Here is a 12,574-nt window from a genome sequence, read left to right as displayed (position 1 = left end):
ATAGAGGAGGAGGGGGAGGAAACAGGAGAGGTGGCTCGTGCCTGTAAAGGAGGAGGCAGAGGAGGAAACAGCCAGGTGCAGTGCCTCAGGCCTGTAAATGAGGAGGAGGAGGAGGAAGCAGCCAGGTACAGTGCCTCATGCCTGTAGAAGAGGATGAGGAAACAGCCAGGCAAGGTGGCTCACCCCTGTAAATGAAGACAAGGAGGACACAGCCAGGTGCAGTTCCTCATGACAGTGAATGATGAGGACAAGGAAACAGCCAGGCGAGGTGGCTTATGCCTGTAAATGAGGAGGAGGAGGAGGAAATTGTTGGGCTAGTTGGCTGATGCCTGTAAATGAGGAGGAGGAAACAGCCAGGTGCAGTGCCTCCCACCTCTAGAGGAGGAGGAGGACACAGCCAGGCGCAGTTCCTCATGCCTGTAAATGAGGAGGAGGAAACAGGCAGGCACAGTGCCTCATGCCTGTGGAGGAGGAGGAAACAGGAGAGGTGGCTCACGCCTGTAAATGAGGAGGAGGAGGAGAAAGCCAGGCACAGTGCCTCATGCCTGTAGAGGAGGAGGAGGAAAGAGCCAGGCGAGGTGGCTCATGCCTGTAAAGGAGGAGGAGGAGAAAATAGCCAGGCACTGTGCCTCACGCCTGTAAATGAGAAGGAGGAGGAGGAAACAGGCAGGCACAGTGCCTCATGCCTGTAGAGAAGGAGGAGGAGGAAACAGGAGAGGTGGCTCATGCCTGTAAAGGAAGAGGCGCAGGAGGAAACAGCCAGTTGCAGTGCCTCACGCTTGTAAATGAGGAGGAGGAGGAGGAAACAACCAGGCACTTTGCCTCACGCCTCTAAATGAGGAGGAGGAGGAGGAAGCAGCCAGGTGCAGTGCCTCACGCCTGTAGAAGAGGATGAGGAAACAGCCAGGCAAGGTGGCTCACCCTTGTAAATGAGAAGGAGGACACAGGCGCAGTTCCTCATGCCTGTGAATGATGAGGAGGAAACAGCCCGGCGAGGTGGCTTACGCCTGTAAATGAGGAGGAGGAAACAGCCAGGTGCAGTGCCTCCCGCCTCTGGAGGAGGAGGAGGAAACAGCCAGATGAGGTGGCTCACACCTGTAAGTGAGGAGGAGGAGGAAAAAGCCAGGCACAATGCCTCACGCCTGTAGATGAGGAAGAGGAAACAGCCAGGCAAGGTGGCTGATGCCTCTAAAGGAGGAAGAGGAGGAGGAAACAGCCAAGCACAGTGCCTCACGCCTGTAGAGGAGGAGGAGGAAAAAGCCAGGTGAGGTCACCCATGCCTGTAGAGGAGGAGGAGGGAATAGCCAGAGGCGGTGCCTCATGCCTGTAAATGAGGAGGAGGAAACAGCCATGCAAGGTGGCTCATGCCTGTAAAGGAGGAGGAAACAGGCGCGGTGCCTCACGCCTGTAGAGGAGGAGGAGGAAACAGCTAGGCAAGGTGGCTCATGCCTGTAAATGAGGAGGAGGAGGACACAGCCAGGTGCAGTTCCTCATGCCTGTAAATGAGGAGGAGAAAAAAGCCAGGTGCAGTGCCTCACACTTGTAGAGCAGGAGGAGGAAACAACCAGGTGGTGTGGCTAATGCCTGTAAATGAGGAGGAGGAGGAGGAAAAAGCCAGGCATGGTGCCTCACACCTGTAGAGGAGGAAACAGGCGAGGTGGCTCACATGGAGAAACCCCGTCTATACTAAAAATACTAAATTAGCTGGTTGTGGTGGTACATGGCTGTAATCCCAGCTACTCGGGAGTCTGAGGCAACAGAGTCGCTTGAACCTGACAGCTGGTGGTTGAGGTTAGCCAAGATTGTGCCACTGCACTCCAGGCTGGGCAACAAGAGTGAAATTCCATCTCAAAAAAAAAAAAAAGAGAGAGACACCAGCAACATGCTTGCAGAGCAGTCTATCTGAGGACTGTCTGCAAGTTGAAGACATAGGCCTTGGAAAAAAGCAACCCTACTTGCACCTTGATATCAGACTTCCAGCTTTCAGAGCTGGGGGAAATATTTCTATTGTGTAAACAACCCAGTTGGTGTTATTTTGTTACGGCTGTCCTAGCAGAGTAATGCAATGAGTCTTTTAAGATTTGTAATCTCACTCTATGGTAGTATGTGTTCAATACACATCTGATGCTGAGAGAAGTTCACTGAAGTAATTTAAAAAATTAAGGCCTCGTGATGGTTCACATCTGTAAACCCAGTGCTTTGGAAGGCTGAGGCGGGAGGATTGCTTGAGCCCAGCTGGGAGTTTGAGACTAGCCTGGACAACATAGCAAGACCCTGTATCTATAAAAATATAATCAAATTAGCCAGGTGTGGTGGCTGGTGCCTGTAGTCCCAGCTACTCAGGAAGCTGATGTGGGAGGATTGCTTGAACCCAGGATGCAATGAGTTGTGGTGATGTGCCACTGAACTCCAGTCTAGGCAACAGAACAAGACTCTGTCTAAATCAGTCAATCAAGGGACCAACTAAGAGACATATTTCCAAGAATGATCAGGACCAGCTGAACAGCTCAGAACCATCCTCCTCTAAACTCTTGCCTCCCTAGTAGCTGCGCAGCTCCCTGGGGTCTTCTATCCCGTAGATCTCACCTGCATGTCTGGATCTGCTGAGTGTTCTTCATTCTGTTGGGTTGGAGGGTTTGTGTCTTCTGCTGTGATGGATTGATTTGGGAGCTACAGAATGCTCACGTCATTGATTTGTCATTTGAAATTTAAATCACAGACCTGGATGGTGGCCAGGAGTTGGGGATGGTTCATCCCTCTTCTACCTTTCATTTTATACACCTGTGTATTGACTGATAAGTTGCAGTGCTCCTTGCTGCATTTCACAAATAATCCAGCAAATCCTTGAGATTTATTTCAATGATTGATTAGAAAAGTCAGTGTCGTACACGAAGGATTAAAAAAGGAAATATTTGGAATCTACTTAAGTATCTGTTATCACAAAGACAGTGTAGACTCCTCCAAATTTATTTGCCACAGACAGGAAGGGAAAGAAAATTTCTTTTTATACATTGCACAGTCTATATAATAGAAAAAACATGAACTGGCCTCCCAAGGACATTAATCCTACCCTGTATCTATCTACTGGTCGATGCTGTGACCTTGATCAATTTGTTTAACCTCCCCAAGCCCCAGTTTAGTTATCTTTTTATTATACTAAAAAATCGCATATGGCTTCATAATTCCTCAAGGATATAGAACCAGAAATACCATTTGACCCAGCAATGCCATTACTGGATATATACCCAAAGGGTTATAAATCATTCTGCTATAAAGACCCATGCATACATATGTTTAATGCAGCACTATTTACAATAGCAAAGACTTGAGACCAACCCAAATGCCCATCAGTGATAGACTGGATTAAAAAACTGACACATATGATGGCACACATGAAGATATAACATCAAGAAATTTGTGTTTCATTTACATACAAATATTTGCTTTTCAAACTAACTAAAATTATTCTAATTCCAAAAGTATAATTTGAATGGAATTATAACTGTCCAAAAAAAACAATCTCCTCTATTTAAACTTACATACAAGTAAGCAATCTATTTTAAAGTATTCTCTATAATCAACATGGATTTAGAGTATTGTCTCAAACTGTTACTGCCTTAGTGCTTTCTACTCTCAATCTATGATGTTTCTTTGGCTTTATTTCTAATTTACTTTTTAACATTACCTAAATCTTTATAATATATTCTGGTAGAAACTCTCCAGTGTTTTCTAAGGTGTATGAATGGAACAAAAGTTTCTCCACATTAATTACATCCATAGGGTTTCTCCCCAATATTAAGTTTGAGGAACTCTTGGAGAATTTCCCTTCAGTGTAAATTTTCCAGTGTACAATAAAATCTGTGATATAAGTAAGGTATTGTGCCTTTCTTTTTTATTGATAATGTTTTTCTTCAGTAAAATAATCTTGTGCACTTTAAGGGTTATATTTTGTGAAAGATCCTTCAATAGTCATTACATTTATACCACTTTTATTTAGGATGAAATCACTGATGTAGACTGTGATGTCAACATTCTTTAATGGTTTTGCCACATTCTTTACCTTGGTAGGATTTCTCTCCAGAATGAATTCACTTACAGTAAAAGTTGAGCACAAATTAAAACATTTGCTACACTCCCTACAATTTTAGGGGTTCTCTGTCATGTGAATTATCTTATATTCAGTAACGATTGAGCATTGATCAAAGACTTACCACATTCTTCACATTTCTAGGGTTTCTCTCCAGTATGAATTCTCTTATGTTTAGTAAGGTTTGAGAACCAGTTCAAGGCTTTGCCACATTTTTCACATTTGTATAGTTGCTCTCCAGTATGAATTCTCTTGTGTCCAATAAGATGTGAGCTCTGGTTAAAGAAAGGTTTTGCCATATTCTTCACATTTGTAGCATTTCTCTCCAGTGTGAGTTCTTTTTTGATTAGTAAGGATTGAGCCATGCATAAAGCTTTTCCACACTCTTCACCACTGTAGGGTTTCTCTCCAGTATGAATTCTCTTATGTTGAGAAAGGTATGAAAACCAGTTAAAATTTTGCCACATTCTTCACATGTGTAGGGTTTCCTTCCAGTATGAATTCTCTTGTGTCCAATAAGATGGGAGCTCTTGTTAAAGGTTTTTCCACATTCTTCACATTTGTAGCATTTCTCTCTAGTATGAATTCTCTTATTTTTAGTAAGGATTAAGCCATGCCTAAAAGCTTTTCCACATATTTCACCATTGTAGGATTTCTCTCCAGTATGAATTCTCTTATGTTGAGAAAAGTATGAGAACCATTTAAAAGTTTTGTCACATTCTTCACATGTATAGGGTTTCCTTCAGTATGAGTTCTCTTGTGTCCAGTGAGATGTGAGCCCAGGTTGAAGACTTTGCCACATTCTTCACATTTGTAAGGGTTCTCTGCAGTATGAATTCTCTTATGTCCAATAAAGTGTGAGCACTGGTTAAAGGTTTTGCACATTCTTCATGTTTGCAACATTTCTCTCCAGTATGAAATTCTCTTATTAATGGAAAGATGTTATTTTTAATCATTTTTACTTGTAAAAAATGTAATACATAGTATATAAAATGTAAGCATGCTATAAATCCAAAGCAGCAGAAGGAAAATCTCCCCTAAAATGCTCTGTACTGGCTCAGGGCCAGGACTCATGCCTGTGATCCCAACACTTTGAAGGACCAAGGCAGGTGGATCACTTGAGGTCAGGAGTTAGCTTGACCAACATGGTAAAACCCTGTCTCTACTAAAAATACAAAAATTAGCCTGGTGTGGTGGCACAGGACTCTAGTCCCAGCTACTCAGGAGGCTGAGGCAGGAGAATCACTTGAACCCAGGAGACAGAGGTTTCAGTGAGCTGAGATCCTGCCACTGCACTCCAGCCTGGGCAAGAGAACAAAACTCTGTCTAAAACAAACAAACAAACAAAAAAGAAACAAAAAAAAATCTAGTATTTGACAGCATAACAGGGTGACTATAGGCAATAATAATATTTTTTTGAGACGGAGTCTTGCTCTGTTGCCCAGGCAGTACAGTGGGGTGATCTTGGCTCAGTGAAATCTCTACCTCCCAGGCTCATGCAATTCTCCTGCCTCAGCCTCCAAAGTGGCTGGGAGTACAGGCACATGCCACCATGCTCAGCTAATTTTAGTATTTTTAGTACAGGGTTTCACCATGTTGGCCAGACTGATCTAGAACTCCTGACCTCAGGTGATCCACCTGCCTTGACCTCCCAAAGGACTGGGATTACAGATGTGAGCCACCATGACTGGCCGGCAATAATAATTGTACATTTTAAAATAACTAAAAGTATAATTGGATTGTTTGTAACAAAAAGGATAAATACTTGAGGTGATGGATACCCCATTTAACAATATGATTTTTTTTGAGACAGAGTTTCACTCCTGTCATCCAGGCTGGAGTGCAATGGCTCAATCTTGGCTCACGGCAACCTCTGCCTCCTGGGTTCAAGTGATTCTCCTGCCTCAGCCTCCCAAGTATCTGGGATTACAGGCATGTTCCACCACACCTGGCTAATTTTTGTATTTTTAGTAGAGATGGGGTTTCACCATATTGGCCAGGCTAACTCCTGACCTCAAGTGATCCACCTGCCTCAGCCTCCCAAAGTGCTGAGATTACAGGTGTGAGCTACGGTGCCCAGCCTCTTTGTTTGTTTGTTTGCTTTTGAGACAGAGTTTCATTCTGTCACCAGGCTGGAGTGCAATGGCATGATTTGGCTCAACCTCTGCCTCCCAAGTTCAAGCGATTCTCCTGCCTTAGCCTCCCAAGTAGGTGGGATTACAGGTGTGTGCCACCACACTGGGATTTTTTTTGTATTTTTAGTAAAGGTGTTGTTTCACCTCGTTAGCCAGGGTGGTCTCAATGCCCTGACCTCATAATCCACCCACCTTGGCCTCCCAAAGTGCTGAGATTACAGGTGTGAGCCACCGCATGTGGCTGTTTGTTTATTTTTGAAGACAGGGTCTTGCTCTGTTGCCCAGGGAGCAATGAAATGGTGTGACTATAGCTTGCTGAAGCCTTGAACTCCTGAACTCAAACAATTTTCCTGCCTCAGCCTCACAAGTAGCTGAGTGTACAGGCATGTGCCACCATGTCTAGACCCAGCAGTTGTCTCTTGGACTTCAAATGTTGTCCTTCAGAGAGAAGAGCACATGGCACAGGGAAAAGGAAAATGTCTTCCTCCTTTGTCTCCAACAAACCCCCATCACACACTCCCTAAATTAATCTTCTCCATGAATTCAAAGGATGCCAGATTCAGGAGGGCCCTGGAGATCTGCTAGTCTGCCCCTCCCCTATTTTACTAATGGGGAAATTAAGGCTTTGAGAAGAACAGCAGTTGGCCCAAGGTTACTGGACAGATAATGGCCAAGCTGATCCAGGGCTGTTTACTTCTATCATATATGCAGTTTCGCTGCAAGCCATCTTGCCTTGCAGAATTTAGTCTCTCTTATCACTGAATTCCACTCTGTGCGTGTGTGTGTGTGTGTGTGCGTGCATGCATGTGCATGTACTTGATCTCACAAAATTGAGGATGTTATATATCCATTCACTCAGCCAACATTTATGCAGTTGCTACCATGTCCAAACACTGGTGACATGGACACAGGAGATTCCAGCTTTCATGGCACTTATATTTTAGAACAAGCAGTTGTCAAATATAAATTAGATGATTTCTGATAGAGATCACGGTGGAGATGAAAATGAACTAGGTTTCATGTGATGGAGGATGTCCAGACAGGGGTGAGACCAAACATTACCTACTGTGTGGCCGATATTCCCAGGCAGGAGTGAGAGAAGACATTGGTATGGGTGGGGAGGCTCACACCTGTAATCCCAGCACTTTAGGAGGCTGAAGCAGAAAGATCACTTGAAAATAAGACTAGCCTGGACAAGAGAGTGACACCCTGTCTCTACAGAACATTTTATTTTTTACTTTTTTATTTTATTTTATATTTTTTATTTTATTTTATATTTTATTTTATTTTATTTATTTTATATTTTTTATTTTATTTATATTTTATTTTATTTTATTTTATTTTATTTTATTTTATTTTAATTTATTTGAGACAGAGTCTCACTCTGTTGCCCAGGCTGGAGTACGGTGGTGCAATCTCAGCTCATAGCAACTTCTGCCTTTCTTGTTCAAGTGATTCTCCTGCCTCAGCCTCCCAAGTGGTGGGGATTACAGGCACATGCCACCACACCTGACTAATTTTTTGTATTTTTAGTAGAGATGGGGTTTCACTGTGTTAGCCAGGATAGTCTTGATCCCCTGACCTCATGATCCACCCACCTCGGCCTCCCAAAGTCCTGGGATTACAGGCATGAACCACTGCGCCCGGCCTCTACAGAACATTTTAAAAATTAGCTGGGCATTGTGGTATGTGCCTGAATTTCTAGCTACTCAGGAATCTGAGGTGGAGGCAGGAAGATTACTTGAGGCAAGGAGTTGGAGGCTGCAGTGAGCCAGAATGCTGCCACTGCACTCCAGCCTGGGTGACACACATGTACACACGCAAGAAGACATTAATCAGACAGATTTCTTTGTCATTTCTTTCTCTTTTTTTCTTTCTTTCTTTCTTTTTTAGACAGAGTTTCGCTCTGTTGCCCAGGATGAAATGCAATGGCATGATCTCAGCTCATGGCAACCTCTGCCTCCCGATTTCAAGCATTTCTTCTGCCTCAGCCTCCCGAGTAGCTGGGATTACTGGGATAACAAGCATGTACCACCATGCCTGGCTAATTTTTGTATTTATTTATTTATTTATTAGATAGAGTTTCACTCTTGTTTCCCAGGCTGGAGTGCAAATGGTGTGATCTCAGCTCACTGCAAACTCTGCCTGCTGGGTTCAAGTGATTCACCTGCCTCAGCCTCCCGAGTAGCTGGGATTACAGGCATGTGCCACCACACTTGGCTAATTTTGTATTTTTAGTAGAGACAGGGTTTCTCCTTGTTGGTCAGGCTGGTCTCAAACTCCCAACCTCAGGTGATCCACCAACCTTGGCATCGCAAAGTGCTGGGATTACAGGACTGAGCCACTGTGCCTGGCCAATTTTCATATTTTTAGTAGAGACGGGGTCTTGCCATGTTAGCCTGGCTGGTCTCAAACTCCTGACCTCAAGTGATCTGCCTGCCTCAGCCTCCCAAAGTGATGAAATTATAGGCGTGAGAATTCACACTGGCCTTTTTTTTTTTTTTTTTTTTTGAGGCAGTGTCACTCACTCTGTTTTCCAGGCCAGAGAGAACTGGCATGAACACAGTTCACTGCAAGCTCAAACTCCTGGGGTCAAGCAGTCCTCTGCTTCAGCCTCCTGAGTAGCTGAGACTACAGGGAAGCACCACCACACCCAGTTATATTTTGTCAAATTTTTTGTAGGTATGGGGTCTCACTATGTTGCCCAGGCTGGTCTGGAACTCCTGGGCTCAAATGATCCTCCTTCCTCGGTCTCCCAAAGTGCTGGGATTACAGGTATGAGCCACAGTGCCCTTTCCAGAGAGCTTTCAACTTGTATCCCAGACCACACAGCCTGTGGTCTACTGCGCATGAATAGAATTCCTATCATTTCGTGACTTGCATGATTACATTGTGATTTTTGTGTTAAAAGAGTTAACCTGTTTAATGTAAACATTTAAAATTTACTATAATTTGTATAAACCTTTTTTAGCAGTTCTTCCTTTTGTAATGTACTGAGATCCTCCTCCCTCAGACTGGAAGCATTTCAGGGCTCTCCTAATATCGACAGGATCCCAATTTGGAGGTACTCTCTTTGAACTTGTAATTATACATTGTCAACTCCTTTAAGGCAAGAGTAAGTCCTAATATTCTTTCCCACAGCCACATTAATATTTGTTGGGGAGATATTTATCAAAGATAATTCAACATTCCTTCTCGTCTGTGTGGGATAATAAGGAAGGCAAACCATTCAATGAGAAATAAACAAGACTTGGGAGTTTTCTTGTTTTGTTTTCTTTTTTTAGATGGAGTCTTGCTCTGTTACCCAGGCTGGAGTGCAGTGGTGTGATCTCAGCTCATTGCAACCTCCACCTCCTGTGTTCAAGCAATTCTACTGCCTCAGCCTCTTGAGTAGCTGGGATTACAGGAATATGCCACCACACCCAGCTAATTTTTGTATTTTCAATAGATACCAGGTTTCACCATGTCAGCTTGACTGGTCTCGAACTTCTGACCTCAGGTATTCCACCCACCTCGGCCTCCAAAAGTGCTAGGATTACAGGTATGAGCCACCATTCCCACGTGAGACTTTAATTTTATTTCTCCAAGATGCTCAGAGAACATAGCCCAGCCTTCTCTCTCTCTCTAGGGTTTTTTTTTTTTTTTTTTTGATGGAGTCTCACTCTGTCACCAGGCTAGAATGTAGTGGCACAATGTTGGCTTGCTGCAACCTCCGCCTCCCAGGTTCAAGCAATTCTTCTGCCTCAGCCACCCAAGTAGCTGAGACTACAGGTGTGCACAACCACACCCAGCTAATTTTTGTATTTTTAGTAGAGACAGCGTTTCACCATCTTGGCCAGGATGGTCTCAATCTCTTGACCTCATGATCTGCCTGTCTTTGTCTGCCAAGGTGCTGGGATTCCACGCATGAGCCACTGTGCCTGGCCTCTGCAGGGATTTTGTTTATCTTGTACTGTGCATACAGTCAGTAGGAGCTGAGGGTCCATGACACCTGAGCCAGAGGGAGGGACCCCAGCCTCCAAAGAGAAGCCCATACGTTGGGCTGGTTGGACAGACAAGCCCTTGCTATCACCAGGCTCTGACTTTTGCACAGGGTTAGGGAGGCAGCAGAGAGCTGGGCATTTGGTTGCTAAGGCAGAGCACCTATTTTCTACTCCCAGTCAGAACTGCAGACACTATGTCCACTGTTCACATGGCATGTGGAAGAAGAAAATACAAAACTGTCTCAGCCAGGTGCACAGGCATCTGCTCTGTGTGCCACAGGGAAGCTGTGCTGGCTGCTCTGTTTGTTACAAGCCACCTAGCCTACACTTTGCCCTCTTATTTGTTTTTGTTTTTGTTTTCTTTCCCAGTTGTACAAATACACGTTCATTATACAAAATTTTCTGTAGTGTGTATTATGTAAACTTTAGTATTATTCTAGAAAAAATATATTTACTTGAATGTCGTTTTTCAAACTACATTATCTCCTTACCCACTCCCCATTCCTATGGGGTAGAAAGCCTCAAAATGCCTGCCAGCTGCTCTGTGTTCCACTGCCTATCTGCCAAGTTAGGCAGCTTCATGCAGTTCATTATCCAGGTCACGACTGAGTAAACGATTTGCCTTTCTTCCTGGTTATTATCTAGACAACGTTTTCCCGTCTCCTGGGCAGTTTGGTGTGGCCATGAGATTGAACTACCGAAACGGATGTGAGAAGTGGTGCTTATCACTTCCAGTTAGCCCATCAAACCCTTCCTTAAGATCACACACTCTCCTCTCTCCCCACACTCCCCTACCCACCTGATATAATTTGGCTGTGTCCCTCCTCCCAAATCTCATCTGAATTGTAGTTCCTACATTCTTCACGTGTCCTTGGAGACCCAGTGGGAGGTAATTGAATCAAGAAGGTGATTACCTCCAGGCTGTTCTCCTAATAGTGAGTGAGTTCTCACGAGATCTGATGGTTTTATTAAAGACTTTCCTCCACCTTCACTCTGTTCTTCTTGCTGCTGCCATGTGAAGAAGGGTGTGTTTGCTTCCCCTTCTGCCTTGATTGTAAGTTTCCTGAGGCCTCCCAGGCCATGCTGAACTAAACTTCTTTCCTTTATTTCCATGCAATTAAACCTCTTTCCTTTATAAATTACCCAGTCTTGGGTGTGTCTTTATTAGCAGTGTGAGAACAGACTAATACACCACCCCAGCCTAAATTTCTACCTTCAGGGCAAACATGAAAGCCTTATGTTGATGATGGCTAATTTTTCATCAGTCTGGGTCCCCAAAAGATTGAGGAAAATAGAGCTCCCCAACACTGATCAGAAATACCATTTGGAATTTAGCAGAGTAAAAAATACACTTTTCTTTCATTCAGTATTAAATAACCAAGATTTTGAGGATTATCTGTCAAAGAAGTCAGCATTCTCTTAATACAAGCAACTAAGGTGATGCACAATCTACTCAGTTAGATCTTTTCCAATTAGGAAAGTTGAAATCCAGAGTTACAGAATGGGGTTAGAGTGTTCTATGAAAAATTAGAGTAAAATTTAACATTTCAAAGTGACCCATTAGATCCTGTGTAAAAGGGCTCTTTCCCCTCTTCCTCTCCTGCCATTTACACCTTACTGTGTTCCTCACACTGGTCCCTTTCCTGGACTTAAACATATCATGCTCTCCTACCTCAGGACTTTTGCATGCATTACATTCTCTACCTAGATTACTCTTCTTCAATTCTTTGTAAGATTGGCTTTTTATCATTCAAGCTTCAGCTTAAACATAATCTTCCCAGGGAAGCCTTCCTAAATATCCCTGTGTAAAGTAATCACACTCATGTACTCAACCCAATAATTTTCCATATTACTCTGATATATTGCTCCTATAACTTTTTGAAATGATCATTTTAATTTATTTACCTGTTTATTTCCTCTCCCCAGGTACTAAAAAGGAAGTTACATTAGAATAAAGACTATTTGCCTTGTTCACTGTTGTATCCCTAGAGCCAGGAACAATGTCAAGCAACAATGAAGAAGCTCAGTGATACTTAGTGAATGAATTAGTGAGGAGAGAAAAAAGGGAAAGAAAGAGAAAAATGGCAGACATCCAAGAAGATCACTTGTTAAATACTTACAATGAATTTTCATCAGTTAAGTTCTGAGTATATATTTTTCTTGTACTATAAAAAGATTTTATACTATACCATACTAAACTCTTAGAGAATAATATTCTTTTAAATCATTTATCTGCATCTTTTAATGTAGTTCCCATAGTAACTAGCACATTTTGCAAAAAAAGTATTCAATTCTGAATGAAGATACTAGAAGATGCTTGAGAAAAAGTTTTCACAGTCTGAAAACAGAGAATAGACAATTAGCTGTTT

General features: G+C 43.2%; 1 protein-coding gene and 1 pseudogene across 1 annotated transcript in view; one reads left to right on the top strand and one right to left on the bottom strand.

The window, feature by feature from the left end:
• Positions 1–2,618, bottom strand: part of LOC129490700 (basic proline-rich protein-like) — a gene marked incomplete at its 3' end in the record, with an annotated part of 4,609 nt that extends 1,991 nt beyond the window's left edge. The window contains exon 1 of the mRNA XM_055294524.1: positions 2,587–2,618. Coding sequence (XP_055150499.1) covers positions 2,587–2,618 — 32 coding nt within the window. The remainder of the gene's footprint in view (positions 1–2,586) is intronic.
• LOC129489867 (beta-glucuronidase-like) overlaps positions 1–11,389 on the top strand; it is a 32,209-nt pseudogene extending 20,820 nt beyond the window's left edge.
• The last annotated feature ends 1,185 nt before the right edge of the window (positions 11,390–12,574 follow it).

Source organism: Symphalangus syndactylus, chromosome 9 (assembly GCF_028878055.3).
Source record: "Symphalangus syndactylus isolate Jambi chromosome 9, NHGRI_mSymSyn1-v2.1_pri, whole genome shotgun sequence".
Classification (NCBI taxonomy): Eukaryota; Metazoa; Chordata; class Mammalia; order Primates; family Hylobatidae; genus Symphalangus; species Symphalangus syndactylus.
The sequence above is the reverse complement of the archived record's forward strand: the minus strand, read 5'-3'. Positions and strand labels throughout refer to the sequence as shown.